Source organism: Hemiscyllium ocellatum, chromosome 28 (assembly GCF_020745735.1).
Source record: "Hemiscyllium ocellatum isolate sHemOce1 chromosome 28, sHemOce1.pat.X.cur, whole genome shotgun sequence".
Classification (NCBI taxonomy): domain Eukaryota; kingdom Metazoa; phylum Chordata; class Chondrichthyes; order Orectolobiformes; family Hemiscylliidae; genus Hemiscyllium; species Hemiscyllium ocellatum.
Genome location: NC_083428.1, coordinates 23,771,758 through 23,798,866, shown reverse-complemented (window position 1 = coordinate 23,798,866; position 27,109 = coordinate 23,771,758). Strand labels below are relative to the sequence as shown.

General features: G+C 37.8%; 1 protein-coding gene across 1 annotated transcript in view; it reads left to right on the top strand.

Moving 5' to 3' along the window:
- unc13a (unc-13 homolog A (C. elegans)) overlaps positions 1-27,109 on the top strand; it is a 299,453-nt gene that overhangs the window by 198,501 nt on the left and 73,843 nt on the right. Inside the window, exon 26 of the mRNA XM_060846583.1 lies at positions 21,906-22,032. Within this exon, the coding sequence (XP_060702566.1) occupies positions 21,906-22,032 (127 nt within the window). The remainder of the gene's footprint in view (positions 1-21,905; positions 22,033-27,109) is intronic.

The window sequence follows — 27,109 nt, the reverse complement described above, 5'->3', positions numbered from 1 at the left end:
TAAGGATAGCTGGTCGTGTCATTTCGTGGCTAGTTGGTGTTCATGGATTCGGGTTGTTAGCTGTCTTCCTGTTTGTCCTATGTAGTGTTTTGTGCAGTCCTTGCATGGGATTTTGTACACTACATCGGTTTTGCCATGCAAGGACTGCACAAAACACTACATAGGACAAACAGGGACAGCTAACAACCCGAATCCATGAACACCAACTAGCCATGAAACGACACGACCAGCTATCCTTAATAGCCACACACGCAGATGACAAGCAACATGAATTCGACTGGGACAACACTACTATTATAGGGCAAGCCAAACAGAGAACAACCAGGGAATTCCTAGAGGCATGGCACTCATCCACAGATCATATCAACAAACACATCGACCTGGACTCGATGTACCGGCCACTGCAGTGGACAGCAAGAACTGACAACCGGAAGCAGCAGAGACAAGCCACTATAAATGCCGGAGGAGACATCACAGAAGCGCTTCACAGGAGGCTCCCAAGCACTGAGGATGTCACCTAGAAAGGGGACGAAACGTTTGCAACACGAACTCCCAGCTCGGCGAACAGAATCACAACAACAAATAGAAAAATAATTAATCGGGAAGTCATAAACCAAGGACCAAATATATCTGTAATCATTGTCAATTTAAAGTTAAGTAGATATTTTCAAGTTATTTTGAAATTGTCTTCACGAGAAAAGAAATTTCCTGTTTTCAAAATATATATTCATGTTTAGAAATGTTATAGAAACTCTGTTTATCATCTTAGGCTCAAGCATTAATGCAATTTAAAACCTTTTTAATGTATCGATTGCTAAGAATACATAGACGCATAGAAAATAGGAGCAAGAGTAAGCCATCAGTCCTTTGAGTCAACTCTGCCATTCAATAAGATCATGTTTGATCATCCAATTCAGTAACCCATTGCTGCTTTCACCTCCTTTCCTTTGATCCCTCTAGCCTAAAGAACTATATCTAACAGTTAATACTTTGGTCTCAACTGCTGGCTATGGCAGAGTCTCGTGACTCTCTAGGTGAAAGAATTTCTCACATCTCAGCCCTAAATAGCCTAGCCCATATCCTTACACTGTGACTCCCTGGTTTTAGACTCACCAGTCATTGGGAACATTCTTTCTGCATTTATCCCATCTATTCCTGTTAGAATTTTACATGTTTCTATAGCATACTCCCTCATTCTTCTAAGCTCCAGGAATATAGTCCACTAGAAGCTAGTGCAATCTCTATTCTTATATCAATTTCCCCAATGCCATTTCCCTTCTAATGTTGATTTCCTTTAGTTCATCCCTCTCACTAGACCCTGCATTCCCCAGTATTTTTGGGAATTATTTATTTCTTCCTTTGTGAAGATAGAATCAAAATATGGATTTAATTGGTTTGTCATCTCTTTGCTCCCCGTTGTAACGTCTTTTGTTTCTGCCTGTAAGGGACCTGAATACATTGTAACTAATATTTTTGCCTTCACAAACCTATAGAAGGTTTTACATCTGTATGTTCCATGCAAGCTTACTCTGATACTTTACTTTCCTGTTTTTAATCAATCCCTTTGTCTTTCTTTGCTGAAATCTAAACTGTTCACAGTTCTCAAGTTTGCTAGTTTTTCTTTTATTGACCAGTTTCTGTGCAGCTTCCATAGATCTAATACTGTCCCTATTGTTAGTCAGTCAGGAGCCCTTTCCTGTTTTCTTTTTGTCAGACAGGAATGAACAATTGTTGTTATTTATTGATGCTCTCTTTTACTGTTTTCCATTTCCATATTTACTTGAGCAGCATATATTCCATTCTTAGAATTAGGACAGCCATAGAAGAGGAGGGCTGAAAGAAAGGAGAATGTGTGTGGGGCCACAGAAAATTCCTTTGAGTATGGCTCAGAACTTTTGCTTTTATGCTCAGCTATGGGGTTTCAATGGTGACCAGTCCTTCTATGGTATCAACCATAACGTGTGACTCTGCAATTATAATTTTAACAAGTCCTGAGGAAATTATTTTCCCTTTTTATACAAAACATTATTCACTAAAATGTTTTTTACCACACTTGCCCAAAACCAGTACTCTTTCTCCAGCATTTATAATCAAAAACTATAAATATACACTTGGCTCACTGTAATTAAGTAATGATATCTCAAAACTGATGCTTTTAGAGTACATCTCCATGCCTCTGGCTCTTCTATGCAGCAGCAAGCAATTCAGTCCCTCAAGTTAGTCCCATCACTACATTATATCTTGACTCAATTTATCAAATTTGAATCTGTAGCCCTTAATGCCCTTTCTTAACAAAAATCTATCAGTCTCAGCTTTTGCAATTTTCAAATGACATAGTTTCATTAGCTTTCTGTGGTACAGTTTAGATTTCCATTATCTTTGTGTGAAGCAAAACAGAAATGGCTGAAGAAATTCTTCAGGTTTTCCCAGCAATTTCTGTTTTTGTTTCTGATTTCCACATCTGTAATTGTTTGTTTTTCTTTTCAATGCTTGTGTAAAGGTTTTGTATTCCTCTAACATTATTTAAAGGTGATACTGCTTCTCCTGTCCTATCAAAGGAATCTTTAATAATATTTCATAGCTTTTCATAAAGGAAGTTATTTAACTAACAGGTCTATGCCAGTTTTATGATCCATATGTTAAGCCTTCCAATCTTTATCTGAAGTTTTTGCATTTTCTTCCTCCACTGCTTTCCTACTACCTTAAAAAGACAAGTTAATTTATCCATTAAGCTTCTAGATTCATGAAAATAAAAGTCTAATTTGTGCAATTTGTCCACATAATTTAAGCTTTTTAATCATCATATCACTCTGTGAATACACATTCTAAATCTGTATTGCATATAGTCCAAGACCAGCGTTAGCTTCCTAAATTACCTTACTCAAAACTGCAGTGTTCTACAGGGGGTCCAACCAGAGCACGGTATGGCTGAATGTGCTTCCATACCATCTCAAAAAATTCAACTCTGTTTATTAGGCAAAACATTTTTACCACTTTATAAGTTCATGTCAGTTCAAATTTGTCCAAATGTTCCGCCACTCTCTTCTTAGTAATGGTCTAATAATTTCCTCACACTGGCATTAGACGAATAGGTTTGCCACTTCCTAATTACCTTGTTTACCCTTCTGAATTACTAGGATGGATCAGATCTGAATGATAAAGTGCATGACAAAACTGATTACTAACAACTAATTCTTATTCTTTGTTAATTTTTTTTAAATACAGATCTTTATAATTAGCATTTATTAAGCCCATGCGTCAAAATTTTGTAAAATCCATAGTAGTGGTTAAAACAAATAGCTTCAGCAGAAATTTAAGATTCCTCAATCAACATAAAATGCTCATTGCCCTTCATGGATGTAAGGTGACCAAATGCTCCACTGTCTGCATCCTTAGTACCGTTTACTTTTCACAGCTGTGCTTGTGCTCTACATTGGCTCCCATTTTAGAAATGTCTCCATTTTAAAATACTTATCCTTGTTTTCAAATCTTTCATTGCCTTTACCTCTTCTGCTTTCTGCAATTTCCTCCATCCCTAGAAATAGCTGGACTATATCTTTGCTCCTGCAATTATGGCCACTTGGGCAATGCTGAATTTAGTCAATCCACCACTGGCAGCTGTGCATTGATCTGCCAAAAACCTAAAGTCTGGAATTCCTTTCTGCCTTTCTGTTTTTCTTTCCTCATTTGTTATCTTTGCTCATTGATTATCTTTGACTAAGCTCTTTGTTAACTGTCCTCATAACTCCTGTACTAGCCAAGTGTCAAATATTTGGTAATGCTGAGGCACCTTGGATATTTCAGTACAGAAGAGGTGTAATATGAATACAAAGTATCATTAAATTAAAATCTACGTATGTTTATTTTTATGCTTCAATTGTGGATAGTGTTCCTGAGGCAGTTTGAGAGTACAAGCAAAGACTTGTAATTTTAAAATCAAAAAGTGAAGCTTCCAAATTTATTGTATTGTCTTCTTGAGCAGGACTAAATAGATTTAGTGTCAATTTAAGTGTCAATTCCATTAGCAAGGCAAGTTTGAACTCAACAAAGATCCCTATTTTATCTGCTGTGTGTCAGCAAAGCCATTTCCGAAGGGGATTATCAGCTGTTAACATAAGCTTTTGTTTTCTTCATTGTGTCACTAAACGACTAGCGTATTAGTGTACAACCTATTATTTAAAGCTTCCTGAAAATCTTAACGGAACAGCAGTCAATAAAGAACTAACCTATACTAATCAGAAGTTCTGGATTCTATTCTCCATGTGTACTGAACTAGGTGATTGTAGCTGAGGCAGAAATTGGAGTATGACTGTCAAGTCATTCAGAGAGAGGGCAACCACCAGAGACAAATAAGATTGGAGTTGTTGGACAGTTTAATGAGCTGATTTATTTGCAAATGTTTTATCTCCCTGCTGGGTGATATCTTCAGTACTGTGTAGTGTCCGGATGAAGTGCTGTTGTTGTGCTCTGCCCAGAATTTAAATGGTTCTGCCTATCATGGTGGGTGATTCAATTTCTGGTTTCATACTGTGGTGGTCTGCAGATGAGGTCCATTTCAACAAATAAGATAAAAACGAAGCAGTGAAAGATATTTCCAAGAACAATGAGCCAGTGAAAGAATATTAACCAAAGTTCTGCCAAAGAGGAAAAAAAATAACATGAGGGATGAAAGGAGCAAATGTATGTAAGGATTAGCCAGGGAACTAAAAAGAACATAAGAACCAGATGCAGGAATAGGCTATTTGGCCCTTTGAGCCTATTCTGCCATTTAATAAGATCATGGCTGATCTTTTCATGGCCTCAGCTCCACTAACCCACCCTCTCACCGTAACCATTACTTCCTTCATTGTTCAAAAGGAATCTATCTTAGCTTTAAAAACATTACTGAAGTAGCGTCAACTACTTCCCTGGGCAGGGAATTCCATAGATTCACAACCCTCTGTGAAGAAGTTCCTTCTCAATTCAGTCCTAAATCTGCTCCCTCTAATTTTGAGGCAATGCCCTCTTGTCCTAGTTTCACCTGCCAGTGAAAACATACTCTCTTCATCTATCTTATCTATTCCCTTCATAATTTTATATGTTTCTATAAGATTCCCCCTCATTCTTCTTAATTGCAATGAATGTAATCCCAGTCTACTCAGTTTCTCCTAATAAGCCAACCCACTAGTGAACGTCCTGTGCACCTCTTCTAGTGTCAGTACACCCTTTCTCAAGTAAGAGACTAAAACTGCATGGAGTACTCCAGGTGTGGCCTCACCAGCACTCTATACAGCTGCAACATAACATCCCTGCTTTTAAACTTAATCCCTTTAACAACGAAGGACAAAATTTCCATTTACCTTTCTAATTATCTGTTGTACCTGCAGACCAACCTTTCGTGATTCATGCACAAAGACACATAGGTCCTTCTGCATAGTAGCATGCTGCAACTTTTTACCATTCAAATAATAGTCCTTTTTGCACTTATTCCTACCAAAATGGATGACTTCACGTTTACTAACCCTGTATTCCATTTTGGAGACCTTTGCTCACTCAATTAAAGTATCTATGTTCATCTGCACGCTTTGTTCTGCTACTCATCTTAGTGTTGTCTACAGACTTTGACACACTACATGTGGTTCCCAACTCCAAATCACCTATGTAAATCGTGAATAATTGCAGTCCCAACACTGATCCCTGAGGCACACCACTAGTTCCTGATTGCTAACCAGAATAGCACTCATTTGTCCCCATTTTTTGCTTGCTGTTAGTCAACCAACCCTCTATCCATATTAATACTTTACCCATAATGCCATGCAACTTTATCTTATGCAGCAGCCTCTTCTGTGGCACCTTGTCGAAGGCCTTTTGGAAATCTAGGCACACCATATCAACTGGATCCCCGTTGTCCACCTTGCTCGTAATGTCTTCTTGGAATTCCAGATGATTAGTTAAGCATGACCCACCCCTCATGAACCCATGCTGTGGCTACCCAATGGAACACCTTGCTATTTCTTCCTTGATAATAGACTCAAGCATCTTCCCCACTTCAGAAGTTAAGCTAACCAGTCTATAATTCCCCATCTTTTGTCAACCATCATTTTTAAACAGTGGCATCACATTTGCTGTTTTTCAGTCTGCTGGAACTGCCCCAGAGTCCAGCAAGTTTTGGAAAATTACCTCAAGTGCACTTGCTATTTCTCCCGCCTTCTCTTTTAGTACCCTGGGATGCATTCCATTAGGGCCAGGAGACTTGTCTATCCTTAGCTCCGTTAGTTTTCCCAACACTTCCTCTTCCATAGCTACCCCTAATGACTGCAGGCTGGATTTATTGCAGTAGAATTGATGGGTTCAGATGGAATAGACTGGCTATGTTTATAAACTTCAACTTGCTAATTACACGCTGCAAGATTGTGAAAATAATTTTCCTATCATTCACTGGTGGTTGTGTATCAGGCATCTGTTACATACTCTGCCTGAACTGCAACCGTCAGTTTCCTGATAATGACCAGTAAAACTATTATAACTCCTGAAGTAGATTTCAATTGGATGAGAGAAACAGCATTGCAGTATGTTTTGCTGTCTAATTCTAGATATATTTACAAAGGCTTCAAAACAGACAATCAAATATATGAGAAACTCTAAATAAATTAACCAGTAAATGATAATAAGGTGCAGAAATAGAAGATTAGGTGATGGACAGAAGTAGGAGATTAAGTGATGGACAAAAATTAGAGTGCTTGAAAGAGAGAAGGACAAGTGAGGCAGTGGATGTTCGAAGACCTCAGGAAATGAAAAATGATTCAGTTGATCAAGAAAATTTGTGACTTGAAAGAAATTTATTCTTTCACAGCTCACTAATTGTGACACAAAGCTCTGGAATTCTCACTAAAGGTTTGATATAAAATCCCTAAAATGTTAGTTTTCCCTTGCACAGAATGCTGGATGTCTCATCGTGGGGAGTGGACATGAATGAAAGCTGAGAGTAGCGCAAGGATTATTGTATCTGCAGCAAGTATATTTGTTCAAGAATTATCAATGTACTCTTTGCAGGTGACACTTTTCATAAAATAAATATTATTTTATAATGTAGGTAAGGTTTGATGTGATGACTATTCTTTTTAAAAAGGGGCATTTCAGCCAAAGACATTTGAAAATCACTGCCCTGGGACAGCAACAATTTATTCGGCATTGTCAATTTGGATTTCAAGTTTATTTCAATATTACGGGCTAAATTTTGTGGAGATTTCTGGCATTGTTAAGGTGGAGGACAGCTTTATAAAATCAGATGGTCAGTTGTGTGTGAAAACTCCAGCAGCAGCAAAATAACTCTCGATAATATCAGCAGGAGACTTTCTTGTTATTGATGAAAACCTCATAAATAGATATTCGAAACTGAAATTAATTGTAATTCACTGGAATTTCATCAATCCTCTCCAATTAAATGAAATTGACATCAGTCTTTCATGCCTTCAATAATCTGTCCAGTGCATGTGAATCATTTAAATATGCCTGATTTCAGTCTCTGCAGGAGTTGCTTTGATTCACAAGAAAATGAATTACACTTTCTTTAGGTTTGTTTTCCCTGTGTTTAAGTTTGATAATCTGGCACTCTTAGGGACAGAGTCTGAAGTAAGATGGAATTAAATCCATTTTGATTCAAAAATGAAAGGTGTAGAATGTAGCATCAGGGCAGAAGGGATGCTCATTAAAATTATTGTACATTGTAAAGTGTGAGTGCTTTAAGTATGGCACATTCTCCTGTATGGGGATCAAATGACATGGGTCATATGACCCCAAAGCTGCCCCTGCCAAATAATCTCAAGGCAGACCTGGTGTTTCATATCCATTACCTTGCTGCCCTGTGATTGGGTTTGGCTGTGTCCTTATCACACCAGATTCCAAACGTCTTTCAAGCCCACTGGATTCATTGACAACCGTGGGACAAAATTCAGGGCATTATCCCAAAAATTTGTTTTCTATTTACTTTTCCAAGGAGAGTATTGATTACTGGCTGAACAGTCAGTCTCTTTATCAGTCATTGTAATTTTTATAATTTGTCACTGCTTCTTTTGAACGTTGATAAAGGTTCACACAGCATTCAGAGGATATGCATGAACTTGACTCATTCAATCCTGCCATTGAAACCCACTATGTGGAAAGAATGCATTATTTTTTCCAAGCAAATCCATTGGGCAGATGAAAAGTAAACAGTAATTCTCCTGAGAGTATGTGGACCTGCAGCTTTTGTGGTTATGAGGAGCCTAACTTTCCCAGAGGACCCAGATGCTAAAACCTTTCAAGAGTTGACATATTTAGCTAAGGAATATTATGACCCCAAAACTTTTAGATTAGATTTACAGTGTGGAAACAGGCCCTTCGGCCCAATGCTATCGGTTTCACCTGACAATTTGATAACCAACAGAATCTGTATCAGGATTTTTGACAAGGCTGAGACAATTGGCTGGGGCATGTGATTTTGGTTTATGTGGGATTAATGATGTGACCATGCAAAAGCACCTACTAGCTGAAGCCCAGCTGGACTTGAAACATGCACTACAACTGACTTTATCATTAGAAAATGCGTCAAGTGGAGCTTATGGGTTATAGGGTATGTTTCACCGGGCTGACTGAGCTTGAGAAACACCACTTGAGGCTATGCAATTGCTTTCACTCACTCAGGATATATCCTGAGCAGATGGACTCTAGTCAGCCACAGCAAAACCCCAAAGCCAAGCATCAGCCAAACGGTTAAAATCTTCTTGATGTTCTGGGCCAGCAGCTCATTGTAGTTTCTGCTGGTATGCAGACTTGAGACAGCAAAAGAGTCCCACAAGGCTTGAATTGAGTAACAGAATGCATAGATCAATATCCAGGAAAATGCACATTATGGAAAGCCCATCCTACAGTTGGTTTATAACAATTATATTGGATAGTAACATCAAAATCCAAACCAATCAAAATAGACATCTAGTTAAAAGGCCACCTGGTTTGGGGTATCATCAGCCTGCTCCATTTTCCAGCAGACAATGGAGAATATTTTACAGTCGAGCCCAAGTCACCATGTATCTGGATGGCATGTGAATAACTGGGAAGAGTATTCAGAGAACCTGAACATAGTGCTTAAATGGCTCCCTAAGGCGGGGTATGCCTTAGGAGGGAAAAATGTGTGTTCCAGGCACCCCAAGTGACATGCTTGGGCTACCGAGTTGACAAGACTGGGTTACATCTGATGGATGATAAAGTGAAGGCGATCAAATGTGCCCCAGCTCCCATATCTGTACCAGAGTTTAGGTCTTTTCTTGGGCCGATTAATTATTTTGGAAAATTCCTACTTAACCTGGCCTCCATCATGGCACTCTTACACCTGCTATTGAAAAAGAGTCAGCCTTGGAAATGGTCTTGAAGCCAAGTTGTAGTCTTTAGGGAAGTGAAGAAGCAGCTATCATCATCAAAGGTGTTGGCACACTATGATCCCGAGTGAGATTGGTGCCGACATGCGATGCTCCCCACATGATATCCAGGTAAAATGGGCTCACCAATGGCCCAGCAGAGAGGAATGCTTGATACCATATGCTTCCTGGAATTTGGCTAGTACCGAATGAAGATATGCCCAGATAGAGAGAGAAGATTTGGCTGTCATCTTTGGTGTGAGAAAGTGCTACCAATATGTTTATGGACATAAATGTGTGATAGTAACAGACCACAAACCTCTGGTAGAGCTGCCCATAGTTTCAGGTCAAATTCAGCGATGGCTCTTATTCTGAGTGTGTGCAATTACAAGTTGAGACACTGGGGTTAAAACAATGACTACAGATGCTGGAAACCAGATTCTGGATCAGTGGTGCTGGAAGAGCACAGCAGTTCAGGCAGCATCTAAAGTACAGCTGTCCAGGAGGCCAAATGGCAAATGCAGATGTCTTGAGCATAGGTGGTGCTGCCACTGGAAGTGTCCATTATGGTTTTAAACTTTTTGGACACCCCTTCCAGTCATGACTGACATTATCAGACTGTGGACACAAAAAGATCCAGTCCTGGCAAAACTAAACAGCTGGTGGTGATGGGGGTAACAAAATTGTCATCACAAACAGAATAGAAACCTTTCTGGACCTGTTGATATCAGATCACCACAAAGGACAGCATATTATTATGGGGAGCAAGAGTGATTGATTGTCTCAAGCAAAGATTGCTGCCAGATACTGGTTGAACTCCATCAGGGTCATCCAGGGGTTTCCAAACTGAAGATATTGGTGAGAAATTATGACTGGTGTCCTGGATTGAATGCAGATGTAGCCGCATTGTTGGGGCAGTGCCCAGAACAGAAATTACTGCCAGCAGCTCCCCCACATTTGTGGAAATGGCTGAGTCAGCCAGGTGGACCTCATAGAATATTGCCCTGATTGGAGTTGTTAACCTGTCACAATCAGGGAATCCTGGCTGACAGAACATAAACAGGAACATCAGGGATTCTGCTCATTCTAGGACCCAGTTCTATGCTAACTTGATCAGTGTTCTACACTATGCATGTGTAAGTAAAGGGCAACTTGGTGTTGGGATACCAACTTTTATGGAGCTTTTTAAGCTGGCAAGTCCAAAATTTAAGTAAAACCAATCTGAGGTTCATCTAACCTACAGTATTCAATTTTCATCCATATGACAATTTAAATGCCCTTAAAGTTGATGAGTCTACTGTTGTTGCTGTTACTACTCTGAGTAAACAAGCTACCTCTGACATCTGTTGTATATCTATCACCTCTTAATTTAAAGCTATTTGTTCAGGGGAGGGGGGTATGAGGATAGTTTCAGGCCTGGACACAAATTTGGGACAGCTATGGAAACTGCTGAACATTGAGTAGGGCTTTTTTTAGAAGACTTGCCTTGGCTTTCTGGGACTGTGACCCAGTTTAGATTAGTTGTTTTACAACATGTTGAGTCTTCTGGCCTGCACCCCTCAAATCCCCACCCACTTTCCAAATAGAACCGTGACTACAACTTATTATCAAAAAAATGTGTAATTTCATATTTCATCAACTGGCTTGGGACTGATGTCACATTATGCTTTGACAGTTTTATTTGTTGCATCATTTGTGCCCAAGCCTTGAGCTGCCTTGAGGTCTGGAGCTCTCTTCCTAAGCTCCATCACCTCTCTATCTTGCTTACCTCTTTTAAGATGCTCCTTAGATTGTATCTCTTTGACCAAGCTTTTGGTAATCTTTTACTTATGTGACTCATGGCTCAGTCCCAAACTTAGTTTTAAAATCTTCTTGTGAAGTATCTTGGGACTTCCATTACATGCATGTTGCTATATATTTATGTATAAATTGTTGGGCATGTATGTTAACAATCTGTGGTTGCATTTGATTTACAATATGTAATTTCTCTAGAGTTCAAATTAGAGTTCAAAGGTAACTATTTTGCTTTTGCAATCTATTAATATATAGAACAACACTTAAGACTGATTAATAACATTTTCGCATAAAACGTTAAAAACTTAAACCTGCAACTACTTTTACTTTCTGTATGCACCACCACTCTTTTTAAGATTATTACCTGTGGTGTGTATGTATTTAATGTCATATTTTATATATTTTTAGGGTAGTATTAATAAAATTCATCTTCCATTCACTCAAGAAATCCTTGGAATTGACTCCTTCATTTTTATCTAGTTAATTAAGTTTTTGGGTGAAGTCTGATGGCTACATGCTTGCAAAATATTGTTGCAGTCCATCCAAATTAGGATAAAAAGAGCAGAGCCAACTCCTCTCATTTGGTTGCAGCACATCTTGTAGCTAATTTGAGACATATCCACATGCAAATGAAAGAATTGGTGTGGAGAAATAAATTTCCCTTCAAAAGTTTTTTTTTAAATGTCTAAAACCATTTTCGTGACCCTTTAATACAGTATTTAATGGTGCTAAGATGTCCATGTTTGATGTTATTGCGTTCATAGAGCAGGACATATATAACATTGTGTTCAGTTCTGGTCACCACATTACAGGAAGGATGTGGAGCTTTTGGAGGGGGTGTAGAAGAGGTTTGCCAGAATGCTGCCTGGATTTAGAAGGTTTGACCTATAAGGAGAGGCTAAAAAAATTCAGATTGTTTTCTCTGGAGCAGAAGAGGCTGATAGACCTGTTAGAAGTCTATAAAATTGTGAGGTGCATAGGTCCTAGAATTTAAATGCCTAATACAAGGGAGCATGCATTTAAGGTGAGAAGGGCAAAGTTCAAAGGAGATGCAAGGGCAAGTTTTTTACACAGTGGGTGATAGGAATCTGGGTTGGTGCAGGAGGCAGACACGATAGGAGTATTTGGGGAACTTTTAGATCAACACATGAATATGCAAGGATGGAGAGATATGGACCAAGGGCACGCAGAAAGGATTAGTTTAATTTGCTATCATGTTCAGCACAGCATCGTGGACAAAGGGCCTGTTCCTTTGCTGTATTGTTCTATATTCTATGGAAAAATAAAAGCCTTGTCCTTAGAATTAAAAGGGATAGCTAAGCATTAAGCAGTGAGTTTCAGCCAAAAGTTTCAAACACAGAAATTGCAAAATGGGCAAAGTATTTAGAGCTGGAAACTAAGGATAATGAAACAAGTAATTAGAACAATCAACAAGCTAAGAATTGGAAATTTCAGCAAAACAAAGGGTAAGAGAATTCAGATAGAAAGAGGGGTAGGAAAGCAAAAAAGAGATTAGGAAAGGAAGAAAGAAAGAGTAAGGATGGCAGAAAACAGAGATGGTTCCTTTTGAGAAGGCTTCTGATATACGGCTCAGATTTGACAGCTGAAGTATTCACGTTTACCCATTTAACCTCTAAGTTTGATGAAGGAGAAGTGGATGTCTTCCGTATTTTGGTGGACTAGATCTGATTGTCCCTTATTAGGCACAGCTGTTCTTGAACAGGCTGCTGAGGAAAGCTCATGAAGTTTACTTTATTTAAGGAGAGAATCTTTGATAGGAGCCAGCAAAGGGAACTCTGTGTGCACCTATTACTGCAAGAGGTTTATAGACAAAGGTTGCACCCTCAAGAAATAGCCTGACCATCCAAAATTGGTATATGAATGGTTTAAGCAGCTCACTATTGGTTTGGGCAATTCATATTGAAGCCATCTACGAATTCCTTTTGCAAGGGTATGCAAAGTAAAATTGTTAGTTGCAGCATTCCGCAGAAGCTTAAACTACAAGATCAGTGTCTGTAGTTTTAAAAATGATCAGTGTCGGCTCAGGCATGTCTGTGGATTAGGATAGCTGTCATGAGAGGGTTGAGAAGGCAGTAAAAGTCATGATGCTTGGAGTGGCTCAGGAATAGTTATTCAAATTAAACCAACAGGAAGCAGCTGAGAGGTCAGGAGCCAGGAGAAATTTGGAAGCCCTATAGGCTAGCCAAAGAAGGACCACTGAGTTTAAACTGGTTGAAGTCTAGACACAAGGGCAAGAGCTAGACCCATAGCTTTAAAATAATGTAAGAAAGTTCAGGGAGTTCTGCAGAAACTGAACTTCCATCCGATGGCAATGTTCCAAGAAAAGTGGAATAAGTTAGGGTTTCATGCATTCTTAAAACTCAGAGAAAAAGGAAGGGATTAGAGGGATATGCTGACATATGGGACTAGGTCAGATTGAGATGTCTGATCAGCACAGACAAGTTGGACCAAAGCACCTGTTTCCGTGCTGTATGACTCTGCCTCCAGAACCTATAGCAGTTAACACTGATTGTCAACACCAGGAGCAGACCAATGAGTTAAACACAAAATTACCCACCAAGATCCAAATAACAGAACTAAGTCTCAGAACTCAACCAGTCAAATCATATTTATCCGAAGTTAAATGGGAGTGTGATGCAGGATACAAGTCTAGACACCTCAGATTGCCACCCAGTAACCTCATAGGAATAAAATTTGTAAAAATACCTGAATTCAATTCATGAATTATAGAATTGGACACTGAAGCGTTATGACTTGCACTACTCATTGAACAAGTCCAGCTGGTAGATATCAAAACAGGTTTTGAATGAAGTTAGGGTGAGAGAGTGAATGTGGAATGTGTGTATTGTTCCAATTTATCTTTTTGGTTTTGACCTTCAAATGGAATATTCGTAAAAAGATTCCCTTTCCTTTTCTCCTTTGTTGATCAAAAATGGCTGTTAACATGGAGTAAATTTGTAGATTCGTGAGTTTAGATCTATTGCTCACAGGCAACCTTCCTTGTCCATATATGAAATTATCATGTGTGAATTTTTGAAGACTGACTCAGTTATCTGATTTTGATGTCTTTAGATAAAATGGTAATTTTGCTGCAGATGTTTTCATTTATTGCTCATCGGTCTCAAGTAGTTACTTCAAATATGTTCCATAAGATTTGCACTGTCTTGCGGTGGTGACATGAAAAATTGTAATTTTGAGTGGTAGTAATTTAGGAGTGCAGCTTAATTACTTGTTGTTACACCAGTCTTCCAACTGGGCATAAAGTATTATACAAGTGATGCATATTTATATTACAAAATATGTTAGAATATCCTTTACAAAAATGTTTTGATTAAAAAATTGAAGTGTAAAATATTGTTTTCAAATTAATGTTGCACCTTTGGAATACAATAAAAAATGAAATCTAGCTGGATTCCTGGTGCCGTGCAAACAGTAGGATACAACATGTAATGAAAGATGAACAAAACAAGTAATAGCACTGAACCTGATCTCAATCATTTTATCTCAGAGATTTGAATCTTACATTGAATATTCATAATAATGCAATGAAGAATCAGAAATTAGCATTTGTCAATCCAGAAAATTGTTAAATTCCCTGGTTAAGAACATTTAATAGGAACAGCCATAAAAAGTCTTCTTGAGTACCTCCTGGACAAATCCCTGACAGTTCTATTAATATTTTTATCCAACATTCTCCTAATCCTTCTGTTATAATTGTTTCAGAGCCACCTGCCATGCAAATCTAGTACAAGAGCCAATTATCACTGGTAATCAACTCATCTTGAGCCTTCAAACTGTAAGAGTTATTGCTGATGAAGTAATGGTTGACTAATGAGGCAAAATTCAATTCACTTGTAATCTTTATAAGTGTGCTAGTGTCTCTAAAATTATTAATGCAGTATCTGGAGTTTTACTGGCATATTAGATACAATAGATATTAAAAATATCGAGGAATATGGGTTAGTGCAGGCAAAATAATGCTGTGATAGAAGGTCAGCCATGAATGGTGGTTTGGTGGAACAGACTCATTTCAGCTTATTGGCATATTCTGTCTCCTGTTTCCAATGTCCTGTCCTTGTGCATATATTTATTTTAAGAAAAAAATATCTGATCCACATATTTGGAATTTCTGATTAGCCCATGAGTGTTCTTTTCAGCCAACTGATCAATCAGGTATCAAATTGACTGTTGGGAAATCATTCCTGATGAAGGGTTCCTGCCAGAAACGTCCAATTTTCCTGCTCCTCGTATGCTGCCTGACCTGCTGAGCTTTTCCAGCGCCACTCTAATCTTGACTCTAATCTCCAGCATCTGCAGTCCTCATTTTCGCCAAACTGCTTTTTCTGTTATCATTCTGTTTTCTTTCAATACTGTTTATCCTGAATTGGCAAGTAATACCAGCAGTACTGTTGCAAATGTTTTCTACTCCCTAACACTGAGAATGTTGCATTTTAAATAAACTTCTTGCATAAGTGTGATTGAAAGAAAACAAGTAGTTTTTCCATTTCTGTATTGAATTTTTATCTCAATTGTTAATGCCAAAAAAAATCACACTGAGTGTTAAAGTAAATGGAAAAAATTTAATGCTCTTCCATTACTCTTCATTGCTATTAGCTAAAGATGTGGACCATTTTATCTCTTCACAATTTTGTGGAAAAGTGTTGCAAAAAAGCTAAGTTTTGACAGATCCCTGCTGTAAGCGTTCCAGCAGGCATTCACCTGGCTAATCATCCATCATCTGAAAAATCAGCAACGTTTGAACAAGCCATTTGAATGAGCAGAAAATTGCCACCCCCAGGCTATATATTTGGACTTTGTAAATATCAAATAATTTCTGAGTAACTTGCATTGTTGTAGAGCTCATCTGTTTTAACCTTGCTCAGTTCAAGATGGAAAACTGCTTATGAAGCACCTTTAAATTCAAGATACAGTGCGACAACTAGGGCTATAATTATCCAGCAATTATTGGCTTCATCACTATCTGTAAAATGTTCATTCCGCATACTTAAGTTTAATTACCTAGTGCTCATTCCTCAGGTAAGAGTCGTGACTGAAGATTTTAGTACTAAACATAAGATAATTTTCTTTTTAATACAACAAAAGTATACATTGGAGTGTCTACTTTCTCATTGCATTAAAAAAAACTATACAAACCTTTAACAGTTGCAACAGACATTAGTTTAAAATGTACACAAAGAACATTTAAAATGGTGTGAGATGAGAATGCCAACTGACAACATTTTACACCATTTCATTTAAAGTTGGTCTTTTAGTTTGGAATCTGAGAGCCAGCAACCAACATTAATACTGTTACAAGTCCATTAGCAGGATTGACAAGCTTGCAGACAAGCTATGGGAAATGAATGTAACTGTATAAAGACTAAACGTTGGCTGATAGGTACAGGAATTCCAAAGCCTGAACTAAAAATAGATCAATATGAAAGCAATTGAAGCAGATATTAGTCTGACTCTAAATGATATCTGAAATAGATTTGTATCAATGCAGTAGTAGTGGTATAAATAACATAATTGATTATTTCTACATATGTTGAATTAAAACTTTCCAGACAATAACATTCTGAAGATCATAGAATAATAGGATATTTACTGTGCAGAAAGAGGCCATTTGGCCCATCGGGACCCAGACCCAGACAGTCACCCAAGGCTGAAATCAAACTTGGATGCCGGGTGCTGTGAGGCAGCAGTGCTAACCATGGTGCCACCCAGATCTTGCTGCTTAGGTATATTCTGGAAACTGCAGGAAGTACACAATGCTGAAAATGTTAAGCAATTAGAACTGATAGCTGAGCATAGAATACAACATCCATTTTACTGACTAATCCAATCTTATTTTCAGAGACACTAACTAGATTATTGCCATTATACAAGAGTTTTATTGTTTAATATCAGTAAGGATGACTATTTCAGGCTGGTGATAGATTTATCATTGGCTTCAAACCAAGTTATACTAAATTTCACATAATTTAAAATACTTTAGGAACTGTTTATTATTAAGCTGGTGAATGAGGTATTATGACATAAAGCACATTACAAGTTATTTTAAGTTTATAATATGCTTCGTGATGATATTAGCGATCAATAGAAAGAGATTGTTTTCTCTGCAGTGGTAGTTGAACATCATTTTACCACTTCAAACAAATAGAAAAGGGTTAAAGTGAATGGAATATCTTATTGTCTCTTCATTGCCAGTGGCAGAAGATCTGTAGCATTTTAGTTCTTCGCTTCAGTAGTGACTGAGCAATTAGACCATGGATCTTTGGGAATTGCCATCTGCTACTTCATGGTTACAGATCTAAAATCTCAAAATAAATGTTCATTATGAAGGTTGATTGTATTAATATTGTAGTTAAATCAAGTTTCCACTAACCACTTTGCAGTTTTACTACTTTTATCTTTTTTTCAGAGAATGTAATTGTCTATTTTATTCAAGCTTTTTAAGAAGAATTAGAATTTAATTATTTGAGTCATACTGAATATGATTTAGTCTAGAAGAATCCTGATTAATTATGGCTAGCATGTGATGAGAATGGTAATACTTCAACAAAATCAAGATGTCACAAATACTAGTCTAATTCACTTCTATTTTAAATTTTAACTGTGAACAGATTAATGAAGTCAACAACATAAAAATATTCAAAACCTGTCATCACAGGATTAATTTCCTCTGCCCAAAGCCCAGGTGGAAATTGCCTTGGTATAAATAAAGATCATTTCAGAACCATGAATGTATTTTGCAATGCTAAATTACTTGTAACCTTGTGATGATGAAAGATTGTTCATTACGGAAAACGTGTTTTTAGGACAAGAGGAAGACTAGGAAAGCACTTTCTGCTTAAAGTGGTTTCCCAATAATCTTAAAGAATGTAGTGCAATTTTCGATGGTCTAGAAAACAAGCTATAAATGGGTCAGATTTTACTTTTTGGATGGATTGGGGCTGGCACTTCGAATCAATGTTTCAGAAAGAAAGCAGAAAATCAAAGAGTGCCAGCATTTACGTTATAGGGCATAATATTTAACATAAGTGGCTTTAAAGGGAAGGATATCATGAGATTCCATTCACATAAGCCTGAAAATAGCTATTTACTTCAATTAGCAAGCTGGGAGACAGGAGATCTTGACATTCCGTTGACAAATAATGCCACTGGCAGTAGTCCCCAGTTGGCTCAGCTTTGGCTGCAGCAACCCTGGGACTATCTTGTTAGTTGGATTATTTGATAAACTGTATCTCTACTAACCTTCAAAAACATTCTTGGCCAGGCATGCAGTTTTTTGCTTTAAGGCATTAACATATCAGTAAATTGTTTTACTAGAAGCCTACCCTTCACATTGGCCTTTTTCAAAAAAAAAGAAAGTTATTGTAATCTCCAGTTTTATTTAAAAATTGTTATTTTTTTTATTGCAAATCAACTCAATGAATTAACCACATAAGCTATAGAAAAGGCTTTTCTTATTTTAAATTGTTCTGAACCCTAAAGTTAGCCTGAAATATAAATAACATCAAATAATCAAAAGCCAAAAGAAATGTTGTTTTTGTCTTGTTTGTGGTGTTGAAAATGATATAATATTGGGTTATATAACTAAAACACTGATATAAATTTGTGTGATATTTGCCTTATCAAACAATTTGTCAGAAAAATCAGATTCTATGAGAGAATACTTTGGAATAAATGCTGTTACAACAGAGAAATTGTAAACCGAAGTAATTAAATTTACTCTAGACTCATGAATGAATAAGTTTGCAAAAAGATTATAGTTTTTTATAACTTTAACACAAATTGGATCCAAAGTAAATTAGGCATGAGTTAACAGCCAAATTATACTTCAAACATTTATTTTAAATACTTTGTACAACTGTTTAAAGTTATGTGAGTGGAAGAGGGGGTTTGTAGTAGCATGCCTAAAGACTGATACTCATAGGTGGAGGCGACGTTGTCAGAAAGGAGCCCTGATCTCCTCTGTATACTTTGTGGAATGGTGCGTCTACACAGTGCCATATTACTGCGAGGAATGACACATCTAGTCATGTAGCTTTCAGTGTTCCTTTACAATTGATCAGCCAATAGCACCCCCAGAGTTTGGTCACTTCTGAGGTAAACACACAGATCTAGCATCTTCTGCACTATTTACATGATGTTCCATGTTTCTAGGAGAAAGTGAGTACTGCAGATGCTGGAGATCAGAGCTGAAACATGTGTTGCTGGAAAAGCACAGCAGATCAGGCAGCATCAAAGGAGCAGCATATGCCCAAAATGTTGATTCTCCTGCTCCATTGATGCTGCCTGACCTGCTGCGCTTTTCCAGCAACGCATTTTTCAGTTCCATGTTTCTAACCTAGTTTGCCAGCTCATATGCTGCCTCTAAGAGCTCTCATTTATTTCTGCCAAACAAAGGCTAGCCTCATCCAGGGAATTGTTTTGCTGTGTTCTTGCGCCAGTTACTTTCAGTGTCAAACAGGTTCAGTTATAAAGAGTTATGTTATCATGCTTTGACAGTGGATGAGCAGGCAGATTACTATGTAAAGTTCTGTGGATGGCCTTCCCACTATGCTTCCATCCGTCACCAACCTAGCTACAATTTTACAGTGGGTGGGAAGTGGCAAGCATTTTCCCATGTAACTATACTCCAGTTGAGGCCCAAAGTGACCACCTATTCATGGATGAGGACTAACTTGGCAGGTCTCCCATCTTAGACGTAACATAAGAACTAGAAGCAGGAGAAAAAATTCATTCCTTCGAGCCTGTTCTGCCATTTGATACTATCATGGCTGATCTCAGTTCAGCCTCAGCTCCACTTTCCTGCCCACTCTCCATAACCCTTCAACTCATTCCTCATTAAAAATCTATCTATCGCTTCCTCAAATTTACTCAATGTCTCAGCAAATACTTCTCTACAATAGTGAATGCCACAGATTCATGATCCTTTGGGACAAGTAATTTCACCTTATCTCTGTTTTAAATCTGCTACCCCTTAGCCTAAAACTATTACTTCTCACTCTTGATTGTCCCACAAGAAGAAACATCCTTTCTACATCTACTTTGTCAACCCCCTTCAGCATCTTGTCCTCAATTCTATCTCCTCTCATTCTCCTAAACTCCAGAAGCCTAAACTGCTTAATCTCTTTTAATAAGACAGGCACCTCATCTTTGAAATCAATCCAGTAAACCTTTTCTGTACTGTCTCCAATGCAGCTCCACCTCTCCTCAAGTAAGGGGACCAAAGTTACATTCAGTACTCCAGGTGCAGCCTCACCAATGCCTTGTGTAGTTGCAGCAATATTTCCCTACTTTTAAATTTTTTTCCTTTAGCAAGAAATGCCAAAATGACATTTGCCTTTCTTTATTACTTGTATACTTTTTTTTTCAAGATATGCACAAAGACACCCAGGTCCCTCACACTTGTCCTTGTTATACTTCATCTGCCAAACTTTGGCCCATTTACCCAACCTATCCATAGCCAGTTGTAAATTTCTTATTCTTTCATTGCAACTTACTTTCCCACCTATTTTAGTGTCATCTACAAATTTAGCTATGGTACCTTCTATGCCTGCATCCAAGAAACTAACATAAACTGTAAATAGTTGGGTGCCAAGGGCTGAGCCCTGTGCCATTCCAATAATTACATGTTTCCAACAAGATAAAGTCAACTTTATCCTAACTGTCTGCTTTCTGTTTATTATCTGATCCTCTATCCAAGCTAATAACCTAACCCTAAGCCTTCATGACCCTACCTTGTGTGTTAACTTTTCTGCAAGACCTTATCAAATGCCTTTTGGCAGATATACTAAATCTACAGAATCCCCATTATTAAAAATCTTGTTAATCTTCAAAGAATTCTAGCAAATTATTCAAACATAATTTACCCTTCACAAAACCATGCTGACTCTGATGGATTGTTTTTTGACTTTCCACATGCCCTGCTATTTCTTCTTTAACAATGGATTTCAACAATTTCCCAAAGATGCATGTTAATCTAACTGGTCTGTAGCTTCCTACTTTCTGTCTCCCTCCCTTTTTGAAGGGAGTTATATTAGCATTTTTCCAATCTGCTGGAACCTTTCCTGCATCCAGGGAATTTTAAAATATAACCAATGAATCCAATATCACTCCTGCAACTTCATTTAAAACCCTAGGCTGTAGGTCATTGGGCACCGGAGAGTCATCTAGCTTCAAGCTCAATAGCTTGCTCAGTGCCTTTTTCCTAGTGATGTTAATTGTGGAACCTCAGGTAGGAAAGGCAAACTGTTCTTTAATGGGCCCCTTTGTACATGGGACATTCCTTACTGCTGTTTTCTCCTTGTTGAGTGTTGTGATCAGGACTTGTCATGGGGAGACAGGAGACTCTGCCACCTATAAAATTCTTCCCAAATACTTTTGGACTGTTCATGTTTTAATTAAATTTTGTATGAAAACCAAAAGCAATGCAGTAGGTCATCAAGGGCATGACATTAAGCAGGCATTAAATTGGGTATTAAATATTCTGGGCGCACAATTTCCTCACTGGCAATTGCAAAAGACACTGAGGTACTTCACTATGAAATGTGATCTATAACTGTAGCAAAACGAATGTAAGTGATGCAGAAAATTTGTTGCATTTATAAATACGTGCATGGCAACTCTGAATGAAAACAATTGGAACTTTTCATTCTACTGCAAAACTTTGTAATTTCTTTACAAACTTATCATATTTTTGCCTTTCAGAACATGAAAAGCACAGACTCTGCAAAAGCGCAGATTACATGAATCTACACTTCAAAGTGAAGTGGCTGTATAACGAGTATGTAAAAGACCTTCCAGCTTTTAAGAATTCAGTCCCAGAGTACCCTGCGTAAGTACTCATTTTATCAATTCAGAAATGTAACTCCTGGTACAGCAAGTGTTGAGTTTTTCAAAGCAGTTCTAACCTTAGATGTTAACAAAAGTCTAATTAATTAGAGCAGTTGCCTATTGGCATTTGGCTCCATGAGAACAGCGATCAAATGGAAACCTGCAACAACAACTTTTATTTCTTCTGTGTGCCTCAAATATTTAGCGAATCATCAAATCCCTACAGTGTGGAAAGAGGCCATTTGGCCCATCAAGTCCACACTGGCCTTCTGAAGAGCTTCCCACCCATATCCACTCCCCCACCCTATCCTCGTAACCTGGCATTTACCGTGGCCAATCTACATAGCCTAAACATCCCGAGACATCACGGGCAATTTAGCATGGCCTATCTATCCAACCTGCACAACATTGGACTTATTTCAGTCTACTTTCCCAACGTCTGTGTACGTTGTATTTTTAAAAACCTTCCAAGTTTTCTTAATTCAGCAAGTGATTCCATGTTCACATTAGTGTGTAGGCACAAAGATGCTGCTATCCTGCCAATGATAATAAACAACCAAAATGTATTTACCTCAAATAACATTGCAGAGTTTTACACGAGAATTTTGTGTCTAAACTACTTTCATTTACTCAGTTAGTTGCAAGAAAAGAATACACGCCTAAATGGTTGAGTACTGCAAAGAGCATGGAACATCTGTGAGATATTGACATGTAACTATAGATGTAATGGAAAACTGTTAGCGGGAAATCTTAATAAAAATACAAAATCTAAACCATATTTCAGTCTGTATTTGAAAGAAAAGGACAGATTATCACAATATTTCTCAAGCCCCTATTGTAATGAAAGTCACAGATCTCCTTTTATCTGAAAACTTAGTGCACTTTTGTCTGCCTTGCAGTCTCACAGCTATTTGGAGTTGGGTTCTAACTTAAATCAATGTGAAGGCTAGCGTAGCATTTCATTATAAATGTATGAAGAAATAAAACACCTCCCAGATTGGCTAGAGGTGACCTGCCAAGCTGAATTAATTAATGTGTTTTTGTCAACATTTGACATATCTATTCTTTGGCAGCAAATAATTTCAAATGCTACTTTGAAGTTGCGAATAAAGTTGTGCTAGTTCAGAATTTAATCAGTCCATCAAATCTCTACAACAAAAAATTTGAAACCAGCAAATAATACTTGTACAAATCATTGTTTTGGACTGTATTTTCCTTTGTGTATTTACATATAATTCACTTTGTACCAAAGTGCCATTGTAAGCCAATAACAGTCTGATAAAATTACATTTTTAAAGTTTTGCACTAAAAATATCTTGCCATTGTCATATGGAAATATTTTGAGGAATATTTACATATTAAAAGATATAGACATCTGAAATAATAAATATTTAATTTTTATTGATCTTCTATTATAGTCTATTTTTACTGTTTTATGGTCAGATAACCTGCAAGCATAGAAACTAAGTGTGGCACCTGTCATTATTAAAATGATTGTGACAATAGAGCTGGAATGCTTAGGAATCAAATCTGGACTGTACACAGCCATTTGCAAATTTTAAAGTATACTTATCCACCAGTTTGGCTATTAACATCAAATATATTGCTATGCAACTTTCAACAGCTTTTCATCACTGTCTGCTGCCCATGAGCTAATAGAAATAGGGAGCAGACAGCCAAGAGGCATTTGTTACAATGACAGAATTGAGGACATAATGTGGAGGACAGTACTAAGACAGGATAATAAACAGAATAATAGTTTGCCGGTGTGGGTGGATAAATTACAAATTCAATTCAATACAGTTAAGTGGTTCATTTTGTTAGAGGCCACATATTCCTTGAAATTTAATAAAGTAACTGGAGATAAAAAACAAATTAAAACTAAAAGAGAGGGCACAAGTTTGTAATGATATGGAGGAGCCGGTGTTGGACTGGTGTGGACAAATTTAGAAATCATATACAACACCAGGTTATAGTGTAACCTTTTGGGCTATAACCTGGTGTTGTGTGATTTCTCACAAGTTTGCAAGGCTGTAAATAATGAAAAACTATTTTTAGAACACAAGATCAGAATGGGCTAATGTTAAATTTGCACAAAATCTTGACTAGACCACAATTAGTGTTGCTTACTTGGTGCAAAAAGTGTTTGGAGCTATGGAGAAAGTTGAGAAAAAATTTACAGAGATGTTAGGAAAAGTAGAGTTGAGATGATACAACAAACAGGGAAAGATTAAAGAGTCTGTGATTCTTTTGTCTGATTCATGAGGGTAAATGTGGGGAAACTCTTTCACTTGTGGGTTTCCTAGTGAACCAGGATGCCCAGCAAAGCGGGAAGGTCAATGACCTTCTAAGCTCCTCAAGCAGTGCCAGCAAAATCCAGTATCCTATCTGCTTCCTCACATTTACAGGCCATCACTCACTCTCTAACTTTGCCACTGCAAACACTTCTCGCCAAGGCTCATAGACTAAAACTCTCACTGCTGCACAGATCATGTCCATTCAACAGCTCTCACCCACCTCATCCTCTCAAACAGCTAACAAATCATGTAAATTGTTCAGAACTAGAAGCAGTTGGGAAAAGGCGGTAATTAAGCTGATGCTGGGTAGTAGGCAAAAAAAGGAGTGAGTAGATATCAATAATCTCTTTTCCTGCGGCCTTTTTCCCCTTTTACGCTCCTAACATTGTGGCCTACAATTAGTTTCCTTCACTTTGACCATAATCTTAAGAAATAGGAACAGGAGTAGACCATTTTGCCTTTTTATCCTGCTCCACCATTCAATAAGATTGTGGCTGATGCAACATTTCTCACATCCACCTTCTTAGCCTTAAATATACATATGGACTCTGCTCCCACAGCTGTCTGTGAAAAGTTCAAAAAATATTTTACCCTTTAGAGATGAAATTCCTTCTTTTTTCTGTCTTAAATTGTCACCCCATAATTCTTAAATTATACCCTTAGTCTTAGATGCTCCCATGAGGAGAAACATCCTCACAGCATTCACCCTGTCAAGTCCCTTAATAATCCTATTTGTTACAATGGGATCACTTTTCATTCTTCTAAATTCCATTGAAGAATGTCCCAACCTGCTTAACCTTTTTTTCATAAAACAGCCTCTCAAAACCAGGGATCATCATACCTTCTCTGAACTGCCTCCAATTTGATTGGATACTCTCCTTGACCTCATTGTTAACCATTTTGGTTCATCCTTCTTATTGAAACCTTTTCTTTTTACTGGAACAAACGTTTGCTGAGAACTATGAATCATCTGCTTAAATGTCTGCCATAGTCATCCATGAACCTTCCCTTAGGCTGTTTTCCCAGTCTTGTTCAGATGATTTCATGCCTCTCTAATGGCCTTTTCTTAAACTGTGGATACTATTTGAGAGACTGGCTCTTGCCCCAAACTGAATTGGAATTTTTACCATGTATTTACCATCTCTAGACCATTATTAATCTCTTACTAATTGTACCTCATTTCCCATTACTAGATCTAAAATTGCCCGTTCCCTTGTACATTATATAATGTACTGCACTAAAAAAAATCCTTGATGCACAGTACAAATTCTTCTATGTTACCCTTACTCATCTGATTTGTATAGTCTCTATATAGTTTAAAATCACCTGTGACAATTATTGTGCACTTACACACTTCCATTATTTCCTGATTTATATTTTGCCCATCAGTGAGGAACCTCTGAGGAGCTATGGACAATTCCTACTTATGACATACTTTCCTGCCATTCCTTATTTCCAACTGAACTGATCCCACAAGTCAAACTTGCGTAGACTTTGATCTTAGTCAGGAAAGTTAGAGACATTAATCAGCAAGAATCTAGGATTGACTTCAGAAACTGCTTTCTGAAATGACTTACTCCTCTGGGAAGGTGAAACACTAAATATAACATTGCTTTGCAAAAATAAGCAAAGTTATTGGAAGATTTCAGCACTACCAAGGAAACAAGTTCAATTTCAATGGGAGGAGATCACTAATTTGTCCTGTCACTAAACTTCCTGGGTAATGTTCTGGTAATGCACTGTTACAGAAGGACAAAGATTTTCCAGTTGTACTGTGAAATAACAAATCTACTCATTACAATGTGGGAAGGCACCATCAGAACTGTCTGCAAAACTGATGGGCAAAAAGAGCTAAAGGTGCAGGATGATCCAAGTTTCCTAGACTGAAAGCTTATCAATTGGTGGGCGGCACGGTGGCACAGTGGTTAGCACTGCTGCCTCACAGCGGCTGAGACCCGGGTTCAATTCCCGACTCAGGCAACTAACTGTGTGGAGTTTGCACGTTCTCCCCGTGTCTGCGTGGGTTTCCTCCGGGTGCTCCGGTTTCCTCCCACAGTCCAAAGATGTGCGGGTCAGGTGAATTGGCCATGCTAAATTGCCCGTAGTGTTAGGTAAGGGGTATACCTTAGGTAAGGGGTATGGGTGGGTTGCGCTTCGGCGGGTCGGTGTGGACTTATGGGCCGAAGGGCCTGTTTCCACACTGTAAGTAATCTAATCTACAGTAGTTTATTACTGTGTGAAGATGAATTCTAACAAGCTGATGTATCGAGAAAACATATGAGTAAGGCAGAGAAGGAGTATAAAATAAGACTGGATGAACCAAATATTAAGACAGAAACTAATAGAATAAAATACTAGTAGTCTCAATGAAAGCAATCACAAACCAAGACCAGTTCAGAGAGGGACAGTTTATCTTTCAAGTCTCTCATGTATTGAGACAGATTGAATTTGTGATGTCAAAAATCTGGGGTCAAGGGAAGGAGATAAAAGGTAGTGAATAACTATGATTTAGAATTTATAGAGGAGGACTTGGTAAGTAGGGGTAGAGTAATGAGATATTGTATTAGGATTGCAAGGGTTGCTCTCTGGGACTCGTAAGAGAACACATAACTGAGATACTTGGAGTGAATTGAATTATGATTCAGCAGAGATGGATATACTAGCATAAAACTGTATGTAGTTCTTTAATATATAATAAACTAGTTATTGGTTGAACATACTAATGGCTTAGTAATCTGTCCAAAGCTAGCATACAATGGAAGGAATTCAAATGTAAAGGTG